This window comes from Gadus chalcogrammus, chromosome 1, assembly GCF_026213295.1.
Source record: "Gadus chalcogrammus isolate NIFS_2021 chromosome 1, NIFS_Gcha_1.0, whole genome shotgun sequence".
NCBI lineage: Eukaryota > Metazoa > Chordata > Actinopteri > Gadiformes > Gadidae > Gadus > Gadus chalcogrammus.
The window spans coordinates 15,365,493-15,387,645 of record NC_079412.1 but is presented as its reverse complement, the minus strand read 5'-3'; the positions used below and the strand labels follow the sequence as shown (position 1 = coordinate 15,387,645).

At 43.8% G+C, this 22,153-nt stretch overlaps 1 protein-coding gene across 3 annotated transcripts; it reads right to left on the bottom strand.

The window, feature by feature from the left end:
• Nucleotides 1-12,701: 12,701 nt before the first annotated feature.
• On the bottom strand, nt 12,702-21,470 carry zfp64 (zinc finger protein 64 homolog (mouse)). Of its 3 annotated transcripts, XR_008895850.1 has the most exons (9): nt 21,018-21,470; nt 20,494-20,655; nt 20,193-20,339; nt 19,939-20,001; nt 19,596-19,847; nt 18,034-19,495; nt 16,756-16,847; nt 15,785-15,836; nt 12,713-14,942 (listed from the first exon to the last, which is right to left on the bottom strand). XR_008895850.1 is itself a non-coding variant. In XM_056591441.1 (7 exons), the coding sequence occupies exons 1-6, from the start codon at nt 21,037-21,039 to the stop codon at nt 18,045-18,047; spliced, it is 2,097 nt and encodes a 698-aa protein (XP_056447416.1). In that variant the 5' UTR covers nt 21,040-21,470; the 3' UTR covers nt 12,702-16,847; nt 18,034-18,044. The 3 variants fall into 3 exon arrangements, 2 of the variants coding, with proteins under 2 accessions (XP_056447416.1, XP_056447415.1); XM_056591441.1 differs by having other exon boundaries at nt 12,702-16,847; XM_056591440.1 differs by lacking the exons at nt 12,713-14,942; nt 15,785-15,836; nt 16,756-16,847 and having other exon boundaries at nt 16,861-19,495; nt 21,018-21,466.
• Between the last annotated feature and the right edge of the window lie 683 nt (nt 21,471-22,153).

The window sequence follows — 22,153 nt, the reverse complement described above, 5'->3', positions numbered from 1 at the left end:
ACCAGAGACGGCCTTTAACCTCAAGTATTGATTGCCCTTCCTGGCCTGTGAATAGAACAGCTGAATGTGCCTAGAGACTACTGTACAGAACTTTATAAACTCAATCGTATTCAATTGAATGTGTGGTTGTTCAGTAAAATTGTAGATTGCTTCAAAGTGTTATTTTATCAAGGTCCAAGAACATCCCACATGTATCTATTGAGCATTTTCATTCATCCAACGTTAATTACTTTAAATCATTATGCTTTATCATTTGTGTGCACCAATAGTAGATACACAAAAAGGTGTATCCCTGTTGTCGTGACAACCAAAGAAATGGCTGCCAATCAGAACAATGGTCAGATGGGCCTTCGGGAGGCCCAGTGGGTACACCCCCTCTCCCCCCCCCCCATCCACACATCTGCTGCACCCCATTCACACTTATGGGGATGTTATGCCGATTATTCTCTATCCCACTTCCCCCTTTCAAAGCTGACAAGTTGGAGGAATCGGAATCACATTAAGAATTCTACCAACATCTGTCTCAGAACGATGATCGATCGAAGTCACGTAAACACATATTCAAACACAAGCACACACACAGACACACACACACATACACCAACACACACACACACACATCCAAACACACACACACACACACACACACACGCGTATGGACTTGCACACAGCCAAATCGACCCACGCACACTCACACACACACAAATGCACACGCACGCGCACACACACACACACACACACACACACACACACACACACACACACACACACACACACACACACACACACACACACACACACACACACACACACACACACACACACACACACACACACACACCCACACAACCACACTGACACACACAGGAAGAAAGAGGGAGGATAAAAGTTCAAGGGACTGTGAAAATTATTCAACAGGTGAAAGAGTGTGTGACCAAAGTGCTTAAATGCTTTGCTACATTTTCATTGAGGCCGGCATCAAAGCGGAAGAGCACCTTAACTATGTTTGAATACAACAAGGTAATGGCGACCTGAACCCAGATGCTGATACATGGATAAAACCTGTATGTTATACTACAGGTGTGATAGACTAACCAACAGTATCCATGGTTAGTCTATTAAACCCGAAGATTTGAATTGTTGCTCTCTCTGCCTGTAGGCTAAGCTTATATGCACATTAGATGAATTCAACAGTACTAAATAAACCTACAGCCTCTTACACTTTTCCGCAGGCCACGCACAACCCTTGAAAATAATTTGGAATGAATAAACATACTACGAAGTAGAACTATTTTGTCCTGTCAAACATTTTATTTGTTTGTTATAAGGACCCCTACACACACACACACACGGACACACACACACACGGACACACACACACACACACACACACACACACACACACACACACACACACACACACACACACACACACACACACACACACACAGAAATGCAGACACACAACAAACGCAACAGGTTAGCGCTGACCTACAGTGGAAGCACTTGTTGACTTCTGATTCGTACGCAGACACAAGAAAGACCGAGAGGTGGGGGGGGGTTGGCCAGAGAGAATGGGAGACACCGCTCAGGGGGCTATCCACACCCCCACATCCATATTGATTCAACAAATTTGCCACAAATCATTTTACAAATGCCCAGTTGGGGGGCTATAGAGGCGGGTGGAAACACCCCATTCACACTCTGCCGTCCCCCGCAGAGCCGAGGCGCGGGCCCCCGGCTCGTTAAGCTGACAGCCCTCTGATCCCCCCAGCCCCCCCCCAGCCCCAGCCATCTGCAGGGTGGGCTGCCCCGGATCAGGAAGCCATTGTGTCACCAAAACTTTAGAAAATATCCGCTGCAAAAGAAGAAAAAAAAAAGGGGAAAGAATAGAAAAGGTCAAACAAATAAACACACGCACTGTCCACCAGAGGAGGCACTGTTTACTGCTGGTTCGCCGCCTTACTTATTAAAGATGCAAACAAAGAAAGAACAGGCAGGCGATAGCATGGATTAGCAACACCAGTATGTTTTTTGGTTGGTGGACCATTTAATGGGTGATCCCGAACGCCCCACTCATTCACGTAGGCAAGGCAAGGCAACGCAACGTTATTTATATAGCACTTTTCATACACAAGGCCGACTCAAAGTGCTTCACATATCAGCATGCAAACACACACTAATATTACATATATGTACACATACACGCACAATTACTATATACACAACCATGTAGACAACCACATACACATGCACACATACATACACGTATGCATACATTTAGACACACATACAAACATAAACACACATGCATTCACACACACATAAATGTAGATACACAATCATACATTAAAACACCCCTATGCATACAAACACTGCGTGAGTCTTTATTTAAAAGACAATATGAAGGATAATAATAATAGTGATATAATAATATTAAGATTAATAATAATTATTTTATTTATTATAATTACACTGATAATATAATTTCTTGCAACAACTGACGTTCTCTGGAGCATAGGAGCTCTGTTGGGCTCTCATCTGTCAACCACACCCACCCACCCACCCACCCACCCACCTCCACACACACACACACACACACACACACACACACACACACACACACACACACACACACACACACACACACACACACACACACACACACACACACACACACACACACTCCCATTTGGGTCCACCTCCCTGACCAAAAAGTGGTCTTTGTGATGAAAATAGGCGTGAACTTGGGGTGCGCGTGTGTTTATGGATCTGTGTGAGTGTGTGTGAGAACATGTGCTGAGTCTGTTTCAGAATGAGGATGGTACATCAAAGCTTATTAGGTTCAGTTTCTAGAACTTTCTGTCAAAACGTTATTGATTTGAATGAATTCCAGTCTTTGATCAACCTTTTCAATGTGTTTGAAAGTATAATTCTGATTATGTTTATGAAAAAAGGAAAACCCATAGTACACATTATATACAAGTGTGTTAATAGATATGTTCCTGAAACGTGCCAATGTTATACACAAAGTATATTGATCTAAAGCAACAAATGATATGATTGACATGGGTCTCTCTCCAAGTAAAACATGTCCTAATGCTGCAGCTATACCACAGGACGTCCCACGGTGGCTTTACGGGGTCTGTGTTCTTTGTGTATGTGTGTTGTGTTAGTATGTTTGTGTGGCGGGGGGAGGGTGTGTGTGTGTGTGTGTGTGTGTGGGGGGGAGGGGGGCGGGATCTCTTTTCCTTGTTATAACCTCAAACACATGCCCGCATGCTCCTATTATTTTAACTGCTTCCAGTGACTTCAGATGGGACGGGCCGGGCGGTGCGATCCCGGTGGCAACATTAAAAGGCCCGGGTTTGGGTTACCGGCCCTCTGACGGCCGCGCACGCCAGCCAGCATCCTCTGAACAGCTGCATAACCCAATGAATGACGCATTTCTGTCTGCGTTTGTGTGTTTTTCCCTGTGTGTATGTTCGTGTTTATTTGTGTGTGTGTTTGTGTGTGCGTGTTTGTTGGTTTGTTCACATTTGTTTGTGTATCTGTGTGTGCGTGTGCGTGTGTGTGTGTGTGTGTGTGTGTGAGAGAGAGAGAGAGAGAGAGAGTGAGAGAGAGAGTGTGTGTGGTGTTCATCAAATACAATCCAAATCCCATCCATTCAAATACAATTCCATTAATGAATGAAAATATACATTATGCAATGCTTGATGTTACCACACACAGACACACGGACACACGGACACACACACACACACACACACACACACACACACACACACACACACACACACACACACACACACACACACACACACACACACACACACACACACACACACACACACACACACACACACACGGGGCCAGCAGCACAGACTTCCCCAGGTCCCCAGACCAGGGTCTCTGGCAGTGTGAGTAAGTTGCTGACGGAGACAGTAATATGGTAATGCATACAGCAGCTGCATCTATACTTGTATGTATTAGAAAACAGATCCTTCCGGCTGAGCTTCAGGATCCACCAGCGGGAGCTCCCTTCTACGCACAGAGCCGCTTTGATGGCATTACCCCGCCGCAACTCCTCCCGTATGTTTTCAATATCACCGCCCGACCGTTCAACACAGCCAGACAGTCATATCCCTCTTATTGACCATATTTAATTTAGACGCGTTCTGTAGAAACAGGGGACTGTATAAGTCTTTGATTCGATTACATTTAAATTGGCGGCGGCGATAAAGAAGCACCTTTTGAGTTCGAACGACAATCAAATCCAACTGTTTATTGTTTGGTGTAGGCAGCAGGTGTTGTATATATGATTATGTTTCAGTGAGGGGAAAGAGGCGCAGATGTAGATCATCCCCAGCTTACATCAGCATATAAATTGATGTTCATTTGTAGACACTTTTACTGTATGCAAAGGTCTTTATGAAATATATGGAGTGACTTTCACTTATTGTCCCTTATTGGTAGTTTCTAGAGAATGAGGGGAGGGTACGAACACATAAGTACATGCAAACATACACAGACACGCACACAGACACACATAGACACGCAAATAGATTCATGCAAACCCACACACACGGATATACGTACCACAAACACACCCACACCCACACGCACACACTCATCTATCCGTCTCCCCCACAGAGTTACAGGGGTTTCTTCCTCCACACAATGATAAATATACTAGTCCACTCTTGCCTGCAGATTTTTCGCATAAAAAACCCTTTGATAGTTTAGCCGTCTGGCCGGAGCTGAAAGAGCTCCTCATAAAAGAGGCCCAAGAAAGGTCAGAGGTCACAGCCTCCCTAGGTCAGGGGCCCTGGACGTTGTTTCAGTCGACTTTACTAAAGTTGTCAGGCTTGATCTCCTTGACGAATTAAACTGCATTCTTCTCTTCTTTTAGCAACTGTTCCATAACATTGGACTGTCTACGAACTAAAGTTGTTCATCTATCTGTCGGAGAAGGAAAAACGACCAACTTACCGTTATGTCCCTGACTATTGCAATCAATACTGTGTGCAGCCATTTTTTATCCTCCTGTTTCTTTTCTCTTGCACTATACAGATTGTTGGCTGGGTAACGATGCAATCAGTGGATGCTATTCATTTGATGAGTTTAAGTTGCAAATGGCAATAAAGAAACGTTCAACCTTAAAGGTGTAGAAGATACCAATAGGACACCGCATATACTCTGTGTACTTGTTCAATGTACAGTGGATCGATGTTTCGTACTGAAGGATATATCTGATCACTGTAATGCTGGTCTACCTCGTCATTCGATCCAGGATCTTGTCTGTCCCCATCTCAGCGTTCAAATTCCCTGTAGGTAGGACAACTTGCAAATAGCGTTGAATCAACACGTAGTACATTAAAGGTTCACTGAGCACCTGTGATTAGCCCTGACCTGTCTGTCTCTGTCCATTTGTTGCAGTGATGAAAGGCTCGTCTCTGACTTACCAGATAAACACATTTAGCTGGCAGGCGATCTGCCTCAAGTGATGGAATCTGCTGCCTAACATAATGCATTTGTTTGAGAGACAGATGAAAAAAACTGAAATGCAAACACACACCCACACACACTCCCACACACGCACAAACACGCACGCACACACATCAACACCGACCCCCAGTCATACACCCCCCCCCAACACACACACACACATGCCAACGCATATGCTCCTTTTCAAACACATTTAATACATTTTCTTTGAATTTCAAATACTTTCCTGTTTAGATTTGAATTACAATGTCGACCTTCTGATTACAAAAATATTTTTTGCAGACATGTTTTAGAAGTCCCTTTCCAAGGGGCTGTATTCTAATTAATAACAACCATACCAAATTCGAAATGAGTTAGTGAAGCAGAGGGGGAAATGAAAGAATGCCCATCAGTCAAGGCTTTGGAATAAGATATAGTCACACTTCTATGGTTCGAACCGATTACCTTATACTTGCTAGCACATTTGAGCAAAACCAGCCATGATAGAGAGTAGGAAAAGCAAGTATTGTTACGGTGATCAAAAGGACCCTCCCTGTTCCTCTCTATTGACTCTCGCAAGCTTCAAGAATTTGTTATGTTCCAGCCCACATGCTCTCAAAAACCCATCCAAAGGAGGCCAACAAACGCGGGGCGTATGACAGCCCCTATAACACAGGTTGGGGGGTGGCCTGGACAAAGGCAAATGTTGTTTTTTCTCCCTTATTTTATTTTTTTATTTTCCGAACCACACAGCTGGTCAGTGGCAGAATGTGTGTTGAGTGGATTGTCTTTGGAGGGCCAGGGCTCCGGCTCCATGCTCCACTCACTCCCTATGAAAGGCTGCCGGTGGATGATACATGGGCACGGGTGTCCAGTTTCAAGGCTGATGGTGAAAGAATCGGTAAGAAGGCGATAAGCACCATTAAACACCGCTGCAGGAGCAGACCTAGCACGCCGGTGGCTACTGTGAAGCAATCAATACTCGGAGGAGCTACAGATGGGTGTGTGGGAAGAATCGGCAGAGCATCCCTCCGTCACTCCAGGAAAAAAAATCTGTTCCCAGCGGGAGTTTTCTCTGGCGCTGTGAGCATCACCTTAGCTAACATATTAGAGTAATTGCTACCTGTTACCGTTTTGATTGTTTGTCTTTTTAAAGGGCAAAGCACTTTGTAACTCACATTTTCTAATAAATAAATAATACAAATATATTATGTATATTTTATAATGAGTGTACTTTATTACAATGCATATGGAGATTAAAAACAACGGTTAACCACAGTGTGTGTTTTGTTTTTTCAGCCAGGGAAATAACAGCTGAAAGAAGACATCACTTCATTGTCCAAACACACATTCGACAAACTAATGATGAATGAGGACGAGAACCAGGAAAAGTAAAAAAAAAAAAACTACTTCAAATACCATTCATGGAAGAATGCAACGTATCCAGTTTCTCATAATCAGCATGACTATGTTGGGCGAAAACAAACAAACACTTTTTTCTCACAGGAGCCTGCCTGGGGCCCCAGATATGAGGAGGGGCTCCATCAAAGCACACCGTTATTAATCTGGGCTAATTGTAGCCTCCTCCATTTCAACATCCAGCAGTCGTATCCTTCATAATCAAGACCCTTACTTTTCCCAGAGACAGGCTGGAGAACCAACCCCTGAAGATCAAATCACTGAAACATCAAGAAATGTACATTATTTATATATATTTATTTTTATTGAATGAGGCAGAGAGAGTTTTTGGCTTGTGGTTGTGTTATTTTCATCAGACACAATCAATTAATCAATTAACAGGGATAAGAAGTAATCAAGCCTTATGCAGATGGAATTTTGTTAGTTACTTTAGTAAGATATATTACAACATAGAGCATTAAAGCATTATTTACTTTAATGCTCCAGAAAAAGCTTCACTTTGCATTTAGTTATATATACATGTAATTTTCATTTATTTATTCAATTATTTGCACCCATCTAATAAAAACACAGAAATTCACAAAACAGCTCAGTAGTGCCAAATTTGAGTTGTATTTGTTAAAAAAGTCAAATTTTCAGGTAACATTTTCTTTATGACTTGACCTTACTTTTTGTGCTGAATGACATATGACATATGCCACAGCACCTGTTTTGCTCCTTTTAGCACATATCTGCACCTCTGTGTTCCTTACTTGAATGCCCATAATAATCCAAGTTGCAAATCACACTCTCATACCAATCTCCTTTGAAATGGAATGCATCTGAGTGGAATAATTCATTCACTTATCTCTAGCAACTTAGTTAAAAGGACCCACACTGTTTGGGTTCCCTCTCTCTCCCACCCCTCCTCCCATGGGGAAAGGAGGATGGGGGATGGGTGTATTTGACTTGGGATGGCTGGATTTGGATGGGGGGTTGGGACATCTACATACAGAGACTAACTTTATTGCCTCCGGTTCTTATGCACAAGGAGGAACATGTTTCCTCTTCAGCAAACATCTTGCAAAACATAAAGTCTGATTGTTGTTCAATCTGGTCGTTCCAGAAACTCCCCCACAGAACATAATAATAATAAATGAAAGTCCAGCAGGACTGGGGGTGAGCCAGAGCCATGAGTCTTGGGGGCTGACATTCCACAGAGATTCCCTAAATAGGGTTTAGGACAGCACCCACAAACAGACTGGATATTGGATTATGGTGGCATAGTAGTCACATGATCCATCTAGATCACGCGACGGCTCGGCTCCTTGTCACCTCTTCAGGTGGGCAAGCCAAGGACACAAGCTAATTGCATGTCATCGAGGCTTATATGTTTCAGGGAACATATGCACGCTCACACACACATATGTGTGCAAACGTGCATGTAGCCACGCTCACAAGCAGTTACGTTTGAAGCGATGATCGGTTCCTGTGTTTCAGTGTGACCTCAAGGGGTTGTACGACAGGGCTGTAAGGTCAGGCTGAAAATACAGAGATGTACGACGTTATATTTATTTATAGAAGGGAGGAATGGGCCAGCACCTTCAACAGGTGTCATGTTTTGCCGTCTCTGCGGCAAATCATATGCATTAGAGAAAATCTCTGCGGCGAAAAAGATGCATCAGGGGACGCTTTGAGTATTCAAGCAACTTATTTCTCTGTGCTTGCTTTTAATAGGGGACCACATTTAAACACAACCTCCTGAACCCAAACCCTGACCGACAAGGACTGCTTCTGCTGCCTGGGTTGGACTCAATCCTCCGACATCCTTTCCCGCGAAAAATTATGTTGTAACTATCCCCTGCTCGACCTAGAATAATTAAAAATGAGCCATGATACCATTGAGGATGCGTATATCCCAGCCCCAACTTTACAGGAAGGTGTTGGGCTGCTGCGATACCTGCACCGACAGGCGGGCTCCAGTGGGAGCCCAGAGAGCACGTGTCTGGGTCTTCCACCGCCACGTCTATGTGCTACAAGGCTGCCGGGAGTCTGACACTCCCATTGAGGGGGTCCTGTGTGTGTGTGTGTGTGTGTGTGTGTGTGTGCATGCCATGCTGCTCCCGCTGAGGGGCTAATTAAAACAATTTCAAGCATAAAGGAGGGGAGCCCATTGTAGCACACAGCCAGCCCTGCAACGGATATGGTGCCAGAGGGGCGCAGTTGTGGAGGATTAGCACTGCTTCATGAGATGGACATATCAGCCCCCCCCCCCCCCCCGAACACACACACACACACACACACACACACACACACACACACACACACACACACACACACACACACACACACACACACACACACACACACACACACACACACACACACACACACACACACACACACACACCACGAGTGATAAGCATTTAAAGAGACTGGCAGCTGTATGAGTAAACAAGTCAGGGAAAATGGTGTTGTTGTTGAATAATTCATTAGAATTAAACTAGTGGGTTTGTATATTTCTCCGGCAAGCAGCGTACTATTATTAGTTTATATTAGTTATATAAATATACAAGCAATATGTTTTATTAATAATCAGTTGTATAAAATTTATGAGAGTACATTATTTCCTACTGGTCATCACACTGGGGAACTCAGTTGTCCAAACGCTCAAACCTTTTAAAATAACTCAAAATTAAACATTTCAGACGCATGATTCATCATTTGTGAAATGCATGTGAATGATGAATGGGCCGTTGATGTATGATCTCCAAGCGGTGCTCTGCCTCGAACACACACCAACATCCCGCTGGCCTCCTCCCGCAGGTTCACTCAAACCCCCCAAGTTGTCCCGGGACCACCTCCCTTTCCCCTTAGCGGAAGAAATCCACTAGTGACAAATCTCCCCGTCAACTTCCTCTCCTTCCTTTCAACCTCGAGTCAACGGACCAACGAATATTGGAATCCTTGCGTCCTGACTCACCTCCGACCCCCCCCCCCCCCCACCCCCCCACCCCAACGCCATAATATTTATGTTGCTCATACAAATGCTGGGATTCTAGTTCCCTGGCTCACTACCTCTGAGCCATTATGACTAACAGTCTGGCCATGGCGAGGTAAGCCCTCTACAAGTCGACAATCCCAAAACCATGCGTCGTCGGAAAGCAAGGAAAGCTGCACATTTAAAGATGTTCTAAAATTCAAACTGAAAAATTTCACAGCAGCCTGCGGGGAAGAAAAAAATAGAAGGATGGGATGGGGTCGGACAGGAGGGAGCTACTTAGAGAGGTACTCTGAGGCTCGGCCTGGCTGTTAAGTGTTCACATTAATCCGGGCAAGACTCCGAGGCGAGCCAGGCGTTGACACTGGGTCGTGTCATCCAGGCTTTTAAGGCGCTGCTGTTATCTTAGTGGCCAGGGCAGACTTATCTAACATAAAGGAACTGTATAGTGACTGAAACAATAGGCGTGATTGAATGAGTCGCCTTATGGGTGTTGGGTTACGCCGGCCCGGGTCTATTAGTTAGACCATATCTGTGGTGGGGGATCTCTCAATGGGATCCTTATCAGTTGAAGCCCGAAGAAATGCCAGCATCCAATATAAACTAATTAATGATCCTGCTTTAACAGGCATTGTGCTCACAGGAAGCACCCTGAACCAAAACGCATTGTCACAACATAGGAGTTTTGAAGAACTGGTCATTTAAGCAAAATAACTAAAAGTCCCTCTGAGTATCCACATTTAAAGATTCATATATATATATATATATATATATATATATATATATATATATATGCATACACATATATATATTCTAAATATAAATTCATCAAATATATATTAATATATAGTTAATAAAAAAAATAAAAAAATATGAATAAATATATATAGATAATCATATACATACGCATATACAGATATATATTTATACATATACATATATTATATGAATGTATATTTAAAAAAATCTGTCTCCTTTGGGGAATGTACATTCATAAAGATGAAACCCCCTCCGGGGTTTAAAAGAAGCTACAATGATGTTATTAGCTTAACAAAGAATATGGTAATCCACCAGTCAGATTGTGTGCATGGGTGGGATGCATTTGTAATGACCGGTGAATGACATTTCTCACCAATCAGCTCAGGAAGAACTAAACCAAAATCGAAGAAATTGACGACAAACAACTATGTGCGTCTTGCTGCTGACACACATATAAAAAAGCACCAGTATATCCCTTCTATGCAATTAACAAAATTATAAATATATACTAATTATGAACATGCAGTCACTATATTTAAGAGGGCTGGGGACTTCGAGCAAAAATGTGCAAACCATTAAAATGCTGAATTTACAGGACTGGTTAACAGTATGAAACATAATCAGACCACCAGCAGATGCATGGCTGGGGGTGAAATCACATATGCTAATAAAGCAGATGTCCACAGTCCTCCACACATTCCAGGCACCCTATAAAAACAAAGCTTCTAACACCTCTTAGGCCCAGTGATTCTTTACTGACCATCCCTGGCAGTAACAGGCCACAACACAGACAATTTGTTCAACCACTGGGACTCACAGTTGGGGAGGTCAGACCATAACTATATCTTGGTTGTTTATTTCCCCTTGATACAATTGGATCTGCTTAGGTTTTGGACCCCCCCCTCTCTCTCTCTCTCTCTCTCTCTCTCTCTCTCTCTCTCTCTCTCTCTCTCTCTCTCTCTCTCTCTCTCTCTCTCTCTCTCTCTCTCTCTCTCTCTCTCTCTCTCTCTCTCTCTCTCTCTCTCTCTCTCTCTCTCTCTCTCTCTCTCTCTCTCTCTCTCTCTCTCTCTCCATTTTTCTGTGACACTGGACGTTTCGCGGCCATGAATCTGTGTCTGTTGTCCACTGTGCCAAGCTCCCATTGAATTCATCAGCCATTGTTGTCTCTACAGAGGCATTTATGATGTCACTGCAAACATAAGCTTTGTCCTTAGATGAAGGATAGGCTAGGGTTCCTGACCTTTGGAGGTCAAACAAACAGCAAATATGGCCAGGCTTTGACTTAGATCCCGGGGTTGGGTGGACATCACTATGACCAAGAATAAATAAAATATGAGCAGGACGATTGGGGTTTGAAGAGAGAGAACAAGTAGGAGAGATAATCTCCCTTCCTCATTACAAAGCAATCACATCAATTTCGTTGTGCCAATAGTTAAAAAGTCACACTTAAAAAAGTGTGATGAGAAAGTACAGTCATAAAACAAAGGGTCGTCTGTGTTTCTCAGAGTGAGAGACAGTGCATGTTCTTCTTCCTGGAAGACAAAAGATCCATCCTGTCGGGGCCACTGAGGTGTTCACAAAAAGCTCCCACAATAAAGAGACAAATCCTGGGCCACTCTTGATCATTTTCATGTTAATGTGAGGAGGCGGGACTCACATCTCTCATTGATTTCCTTGAGAGTGCTTAAGGATCCGTCTGGCATCACATTTAAGAGTATCTGCTGTGCTGAAATAAGACATGGATAAAACATGGATGCACACATGCATGCATACAAAGATAACACAGACAGAGAGACAGAAGAAAGAGCAGAGAGAGAGACAGAGCAGAACAATGACTTGTGTTTGTAAAGATCAGATTTCCATTTGTTTGTTTTCTTAGGATAAGGCGTGAGCAGATGTGACCATAGCACATCTGTTAAGCCCCATGGAATTTGAAAAAAATAAATGTGAATGAGGTTGTGTGGCTCGCCTCGCCTTATGGAATATATAATTGAATAACATACAATAGAATGTTGCATATGTGTTGCGAGTAACTGTTTTATCTTTCTTCAATAACATGACTGTTATTTTCCTACATGTTACCGCCCAAAAGGAAAGTTTATCTTTAGAACGTGTTGTACTGGGGTTATAGACAAATTATTTTTTGTTTTTTAATTAGCCAGGGCTGGCAGTCGTTTTGAATGTGTAAAGATACACTAATCACTCTTTGGAATTCACAAGGCAGTGATAAAAAAAGCAGATGCCAAACTACACACAACGCTGGGACTGTCCTGTCCCCGCATGTGTTAACGAGCCAGACACACACAGTGTGGCGATATGTGAAAATGATCAGAGGTTGTTACTGAAGCAAACAGCATTGTGATGGGAAAGGTAACGACACCTCAGCCAAAGTTTATTTGTTCTTTCTTCTCCTAAACACCCCGCCAACCCCCTCTAAGTCCCATGGTGCTCCAGAAGGGGTCCTACACGACATGCAACTCAATTTGATCATTTATTTGATATCAATTTGTTTAGACATATGGAGCTGCACAGAAATCAAAGAAATCAAACCACAGGCCAAATGCTCAGCTCAGTTATTTACATTGACAAGATCACATTCCCCAGTCATCTCTCAACAGTGAGGCTGTTTATGACTATGCAATTATAAAGGACATAGTCATAAATGGCATGGCTTCTGTGTTTTCAAAGCGAGATTCTTTAACATTCCAATGTCCATTAAAGGACTTCCATGTGCTTTGGACAGCTCACTCCGGCCAATGGCTATTGGCGCAACATTACACTTGTATTTGCTGGCCCCCCTGAGGACTAGTTTTAAACCACTTCTTTCAATCCCAAAAGAGGTAACAACAAAAGAGTCTGTCGGGGTTTCCTGATGACTAAAGACGGATAACAAACCAAAAATACAACCAATTAAACACCCACAATGCCAAATGGATATCACAGAGAAGGGGACAAAGTTTCAGTTCAAAACAGCTGATATGAGGAACAAAATAATCGACTGAGTGACAAACAATGAATGAATTAATGAATAAAGGAATGTTTCACATTTTGGATGGCCATCAGTTTAAAATTATTTGGGCACATTACAAAGTGTGTAGTTTCATCAAATCAAGATTTGCTATTTAATTTGACGACCTTTCTTGCTTTTGTTAGATTGCTATGCATTTAAGGATTATTTCATTGTGTAGAATAATCTGAGTACATAATCAGAAAATACTACGAAAAGGCAAATTAATCTGTCATTCACTCACAGAAAACCTATCAAAAGTCTTTACCTTCTGCGTTTCTTTCACAAACAAAGCTAATTAAACACAGACAGAGATATAGAGTTTGCAGTGCCCTGAGAAATCAAAAATCACTTAAACTGTCAATAGTGTCAGGGAGAGAAAACATTGTGTCAACATTGAAACTCCATAGTCTATATCAATACTTGGCCCCTCCAGCTAATTTCATTAAAGCACTCAATGCAATTTAGTAAATTAGCTTCTCCAAACAAACCTAAAATCCTGAATATATTGTCAATACAGGTCAAATAAAGAACCAAGATGTGGTACAAAAAATTAACTTCCACCTTTAAATCAAAACACTGTCTTCGGTCAAGCCTGAAGTAACCTATAAATCCTGAAAATATTATGAGCTCTGTGACAATTTCACACTGTTAAAGGAACTGCCCTCTTTGCCTAATGTACCCCTGTAATCCTCGGTGGTTCTGTTCATTTTCTCCCCAACACTCTGCTCTCCCTGGATCCGTTTGGTGTCCAGAAGGAAAGCATCACAACTTACGGTTTCTTTAAGCAGCTGGGAGTGGAAATTGCTTTTGGGGAGACATTTATGACCCTATTCAAAGGCTGCCATCTCACACACAGGAAGGAAGGGGCAGAGAAGTGCCATACAGTATCAAGGGGTCCATTTAAAAACCCTGCTACCTTTTTCCCACAAAGCCATCCGACCTATTTTATTTAGGGCAAAAGTGAAGGATTCCCTATTTTATGAGACAGCAGCTTTTGCATTTTTGCCAGCATATTAATTAGCATGTCTTCAAGTGCTTTTCCCAGCACATTATTATCCCTTTCCCTTTTCCTCATGTTACATTGCTGTGCATTGCGACAACAAATCAAGATCTACCAATTGTGACATTGAAAACTCTCCCTCCAAAAAAATAGATGTACATTTATATATACATATTGATTTGGTCTCTTACAAAAAGGCACTTAGCTCGTGTATGATATCACATGTGGAGGGGTGGAGGGAGAACGCGCCTCCACGTGGAGGGCGCTTGGGATTAGGGCCTGGAAGTCTGTGAAATAATAGATCAAAGAGACACATCCCTGAGCGCTTCTGCATTTTGCACAACAAGTGCATCCTATAAACCATTGTATATGGCTTTGGTAATTAGCACAAAATATGTCAGAATAAATAACAGATGGATAATGGAAAACGGTACCTAGCATTATATAGTAAATCCCTGACATAATCATATTTAAAATGTAATGACAAATGTCACATACTGTAATACATAAAGTTGTAATAACTAATTGATCAAAAGTATCCATCAATAGGATTTCCAGCATGCCTAAAACAACAATTTCAATAGATGGAACCTATAAGCGTCATTTCAAACAATTAGGGGTATTCAAAATAACAGTGACAATCATTACATAGGTTAGCCATCAGAAAGTCCAAAACATCTTTAAAAGCCAAGAATAAATTCAGCAGAAAATACTTGCCTATAGTGGTTGAATATGGATATCTGCTGACACCTGCAGGCGGCTGAGCGACACAACATAGTAGTTTCGGTAAAATAAGGCGTTTTAAAAGTTGATATATTTAGGTAACTGGGAGGGTATTAAGAATTGATTTAGAGATAATTAGAGCAAAAAATAAGCAACAGCTTATACAGTCCCTTTTTATTTATAAATAAATGTTAGGATATTATTTTAAATCTATCTGGGTGGTAACCTCTTCCGTGCCTCGCGTTATTTCCTTAGGATGGATCTTTATTAACCTCTTCTCTCCTTTAAAGAGATTCATAGATATATATTCCAAATGGAATAAAATGGGAGGTATTGTTGAATTAGAGATCAAGCATTGGCACGACAGACTCTTCATTCAGTGAACTTTGTGTGTTGCGTAGCTTACTGTCACGATAGTTCTGTTGCATCTGCTTTTCACAACAAACCACAGCGGAAGTCTAAAGAGAAGTTGGAGAAACCCAACCCTATTTGAGGAACCCAATTCGATTTCAAAATTTTGAAGGTTGAAATTGTGTTTAAAAAAAAAGCCACATAGTTTAAGACGTAAATAAATGTGGAATCGAATAAATCAAGTGAAAATATTAAAAGAGAGTTCTAAAGTATAAATGGATTAAACGTGCAAAACATTTTAAAATAATTTAAATGGTTGTAAACAAATAAAGTGTAAAGAGTTAAAGACAAATCTAAACTCATAAAGTTTGACGAGATCTGAGACAAAAAACACGATTAGCTGAGCGGTGCGTGCGCGTGTTCACTTGTAACTTGTTGTAACTATTCTTTGACATCTAGATTATGGAGATAAGATCACAAATTACAAGGCCTACATGGACTCGGTGGAGTCTCAGCTTTCATGTGCCATATCGTTTGTGTAGATAACATGACGTGAAAGATATCGTTTATAAGCACGTTAGCATTTAGCTTCTACCGGAAATACATCGGATAAGAAGGAAGCGCATAGCATGGCGCATAGCATCTAGCAATATAAAAAGGGGGTCCATGGTCCCCACACACAAACGCCCGATATATAAGATAACAATCATATTTCCAATCGATTATTAATTTTAGCACCAGCGAATCAAGAAATACTGTAAACTTATTAGCATTACATTTTGTTTCTAGGTTAAATATAAAATATCTTTTGGGCAATCAGAAAACTCCCAATCAGATCGGTCGAGAAACAAACAGTACTTTACATTTTTGAAATGGTGTGCATGTTTACATGGTTTACTCCATTAAGGCTTTTGAACTCTGGCCTAAATCGAGAGAAAATATTTTAACATTCAACATTTCTTTATGTCTGAAACTATGTGACTGTCAAAACAAATGTTCTACCTTACTTTGCACTACAGTACTCACCCTATTTTATGCAGGCAATGCATATTATAGTTCTCTTTTAGCAATCATAATAGTTGCTTTGGTTAATTTAACGAACGTTCTGGGTCTGCAACCTAGCAAAGAATAAGAAATATTGTTAGTATAATTTATTTATTGTATTCGTCCAAGAGGTTGTAAAAATATCATATTTCACATTTAAATGTCAAATGGCTTAAAAAATGACAATATACAAGGCGAACAACATTGTTTGATATTCTGTTAAAAAAAAGTTCACCTCTATGAATAACCATATTGAATATATGGCTAGCACTGAATAACTTAATTTATTTGTTCTTAAGCACAATGATATTCTGACAACACGACCAAGCTGTATCATCTGTTTTCCCAATGCATTCATCTTTAACTCTAACGCCTTGTTCACACTACATGAGTCCGTCGGCGGATGGCCGAGGGCGTGTCTGACGTATAGGGGACTAGTCTTTGTAGACGCATACTGCAGCCAATTAAATCGCCTACCTCTACAAAGCCGATGTGTGAATATTAATACAAAAGAGTACACAAACAACCCTATTATTCCACATTTCTTTAAAAATATGTATAACGGCCAGATTTTTCCTGCTTCTTCCTGCTTGTTATTGCAAAATGGTGTATTTGCATAACCGTGATCTGATTGGCTGCCGGATCCGGCGCTGCCTGAAAAGTTGAACGTTTCTCAACTTTTTGACGCAGACCACAGAGCCGAATGGACGGACGGACCCACAATGCATTTCGGGAGGGCCCCATGCAAAAGCAATGAGATCCGTCGATGGACGGAGGTAGTGTGAACAAGGCCTAACACCCCTTGCCCACTGCATCCGTCCGTTGACGGATCTCATTGACTTTGCATGGGGCGATCCCGAAATGCATTATGGGTCCGTCCGTTCCGTCGGCTTCGTCTCTTGCGTTCAGAAGTTGAGACAATTTTAAAGTTTCAGGCTGCAACGGATCCTTCAGCCAATCAGATCCTGGCTCCGTCTGCAAACACCACTCCCCCATCCGTCAGACACGCCTTCTGTCGTCCGTTGACGGACAGATGCAGTGGGCAAGCTGTGAAGAACCTATGCCCTGCTCCACACCACACACAGCTCGTGACCTCATGTAATGGATTAGAGCTCATCCATGAAAAGTGTCTAATCCCGGCCTATTTAGCATCGAGAAGCATAGAATCAAATCTACCCATTCTCTGTGATGCAGCAATACAATCTATATAGCTTTAGGACAGCAATCTCTCCGGCTTTCATTGCCAGCTCAGGTCCTCACCTGATCCAGAGTCATTGGGACATTCCCTCTATATGTGCTTCTGAGTCTGTGTAGAGCGTGCTGGTGGGGAGCTGGTCCAAGGGGCCTCTGTGGGTCTGGCTGGACACGATGAGCGGCAGGCTGTGGAGGACCACGCCCTGACCGCCCAGGTGGATGCTAGGCACCAGCAGTCCCCCCCCTCCGGCCACGCACGCCAAGGCGCTGTTGCCCACGCACGCCACCGCCCTCGCGGCCGCCGCCTCCTCCATCGGAGCGCCGGCCGCGGGGGACGCCGTCGACGCGCCGATGCCTTCCGTCACCACGGTGACCTCGGTGCCCCCCTCCTGGATGAGCGCGCTGAGGCTCTCGATGTCCGAGCAGGTCGCCAAGAAGGTCTGTGTGGCGTTGGCGCCGGGACCCTGCGCTGCGCCGCCCCCGGTCTGCAGCAGTGCCTGGTGCAGCACGTGGCCCCCAGCGTCCCCCGGACCCAGCTGGGTCAGGAGGACCGTCCCCCCGCCCCCGTAGTGGGAGGAGGTGGGCCCGCCGAGGGTCGACGGCTGCACGGGGGTCAGCAGGTTGACCTGCTGGATCATGGAGTTCACCGCCATGTCCTGTCCGTCGGGGCCCAGCAGCAGCATGTTGGCCTTGGCCTGGTGGTGACCGTCCGCCGCCACCGCCTGCATCAGGGCGTCCTCCGGGCCCAGGGGGTGGGACACGATGATCTTCAGCTGGGCGCTGCCGTACTGACCCAGCGGCTCGGAGGGCAGCGGGAGCTGGAGGCGGGCGTCGCCCTGCTCCGGGCCGACGGCCCCGCCACCGGGCTGACAGGAGAGGTGCAGCTGCAGTGCATTGTGGGTCCCTCGGTGCTGCTTCCTGTGACTGCGCAGGGAGTCTTCCCGGACGAAAGAGGCGTTGCATACGTCGCAGCGGAAGGCCCGCGCCGCGTCCAGTTTGGCGCGGTAGCGCGAGCTGGCCGGCTTGGGGACGTCCCAGTCCACACTCTTCGCTCCCGCGGTGCCGGATTTGCCGCCAACACTGCTCCCTTTGCCGGGCTTATCCGAGTGGCACTTCTTCTTGTGGATGACCAGGTTACTGCGCTGCTTGGACGCAAAGCTGCAAAAGTCACATTTGAAGGGTCGCTCCTCGGAGTGAACTCTCTCGTGGACCTTGAGCGCCCCCTTGCTGGAGCACGAGTAAGTGCACTTGGAACACTTAACAGGCTGGAGGGGCAGGTGCTCCCGGGAGTGCTGCCGCAGGGCCGTCTTGTTGGCACACTGGAAGTCACAGTGTGGGCATTGGAAGGAGTTCTGGGAGCCGTGCTTGATCTGGATGTGCGACTTCAGGTTGCCCTTCATCGCACAGCGGTATTCACAAAAGTCACACTTGTAGGGCTTCTCGCCCGAGTGAATGCGAACGTGCCTTTTCAGGTCTGAGTTGATCTTGAACTTGGCGTCGCACTGTTGGCACTGGAAAGGCGCGTCCCCTGGTGAAAACGACAAAACAATGCATACCGTTAGGTCCCATCTTGGCAAAAGGTACTACAGAACTATTCCCGGGCCAAGGACAGGTAGTCGACGACATACCAGTGTGGGAGCGGAGGTGGACCGTGAGCTGGCTGGAGTTGCGGCTGGCGTAGGGGCAGATCTGGCACTTGAAGGGCCGCTCGTCATAGTGGATGCGGAGGTGCTTCTTCAGACTGCTGCTGTCGGCCGCCGCGTACGGACAGTGTTTGCACTTGTGCGGCTTCTCCCCCGTGTGCGAGCGGCTGTGCATGTTGAGTTTGTCGCGCCGGCTGAAGCGCTTGTGGCACAGCTCACACTCAAACGGCTTCTCGCCTTGAGGAACAAAAACAACAGCACAGGACGTTTTACACCATATCACTTCTATAAAAACACTCTGGAGATATTCAGGATAGGGTGAGCGTACCTGTATGCGTTTTGAGATGGCGCTCCATGTCCTTTTGGCCATACTGGGTCTTAAAGGTGCAACCTACAGATGTGGAGAAATTTAGTTTTTACGAGGTGTGTGAAGTCTCAGACCTGTGTGGGATTGGAATTGAAAACAGTTCGCTCACAAAATGAAACACTCAAAGGTTGGATGTGACTGGCAGGTACTGCAGTTCTCCCAGCAGCAGAACGGAAAGAATGTGTTAGGAGTCGTTAACGACAAGAGGCACCGACCTGAGAAACAGCAGCTGTGTCTCTTTGAAGTCAGCGCAGGTTTTAGTTTTTTGGAAGGGTTTTTTTGCGCTTTGGACAGGATCTTTTTGACACCCCTCATAACACACGTCTGGTAGGTTTCCTCGTAAACAAACTCTGCGCTGGAATCTGAAGAGTAAAAAAAGACCAGGAGGATTGTTACCTAGCCTACATCCACTGCCAACAAAGGGAATATGAAAACAGAACTCTGCTGGGTATCCGTTTGATTTAATTCAAATTCAGTTAACAAGGAGGTGGGCAGTAGAATGATCACTTGGTTTACCTGTGATTGCAGGAGTTGCAGTAGAGGTAGATATGTCAGAGGTTTGTAGCGAACAGCCATTTTGCTTGTGGGCGAGGAATACTTCAAAGTTATTGTACTGCTGCTTGCAGAAGCCACAGATATGGATGTCTGGACTAACCTCCACCATAACAGAATGTCCCACTGCGTGTTCAGACGGGAGGGAGTAAGTGACAAAGCAGGAGAAACAGTTACTCTGTATGTTTACAATGAACGGAGGGTGAAGCACGATAACAGTAATACTGTTTTATTCGACGGGTGAGAGTGAGAAACAGGAGATCATAGTAATATTTTTATATGATCAGACGGTAGTTATTGAGAAGCAGAAGAACAGGACGAGTTACATCAATACAATCTCTATTAATGGATGAAGACTGAATTGGACAAGGCTTTCAACGGTTGGAGATTTAAGAGTGGACAACAAACAGGAGATTGACGCATACTAGTAGCCTGTCAATGATTTAAGTTTATAACAACTGTGTACATATTATGAACATGTGTTTTACCTTCGGTGTTGTATGATGTCATCGTTGGTTTTGGTGCTCATGTTCTGTCCTCAGACGGTTCTTTCATATCCTTCATAACGAGGTTCATTCAGCATAACACGCCTGTGTGGATACATGTCGGGGATTGTTTACAAGCACTTGTGATGGCACAAGTTTGTTTATCGATCACTCTCTTCCTTTAGCAACATAGATCGCACCGACGTTACGACATTGTCGACGTAGTTTGCGGCAGTGCCGTCTTCTGCAACCAGAGGTGATTTTTCGACAAGAGATCAGCCAATGAGCGGGCCTCATATGTTTTCTAAAGGGAGTCACTACAGCACCTTGTGGTCCATCACCGATATATATATACCCAAAACGGTTTCAGGTAACACACATTTGCTTTCAAAAAGTGTAATAGATCTGTGACGAAGCTTTCTTTGTTCTACTTAGTTCTGCTTCTTCATTACTTGTCTTACGTTCGTATTGACCGTTAGCGCCACATACTGCTCAGATGTGGAAACACAGCCTAAATGACAGCAATATAGCCTTTAACAATTATCCTAACCTTGCGCTTTTTAAATCCTACATACAAATGTCATTGTTTCCAAATTCCTTGGATTTGTTTGACTACTTATATTTACTTATACTAAAACAACAACTACTACTACTTCTGGAGAAGCCTTTACAAATGTGTTGCTTCAAATCATAAAAAACATTAGAGATGACATATCCACCTCCATTAATGGCATGCGTTAACTGCTTCACTGCCACTATGAACTTCAGTTATTGTCTTACTTGATCTCTCCTCTGTAGCCGTCTGCAGTCTGGCTGCATCCCTGCTGAGGCAGCGTATCCAAGGAAGACAGTCAGGAGGTATTGTGTGCATTCACCCACATGTCATACAGTGCATTTTAATGGCCCGTACAAAGCTGGTTCTAGTGTTTGAGGTGTCCCTTTCCCTTTTCTATACAAATATTGATGGCACATTTGGGGATTTGTGCGGAGAATAATTGATCGGGTGTCAAAAAAGGGAACATTTCACAAGTGGCGTGTTCACATTTGATAGCGGCAGTGGTGGAGTGGAGGACGAGACAATTAAATAATGACTTCTCCTTGACTGAAGAGCAAATCACGTTCACACATCCACATTCCTA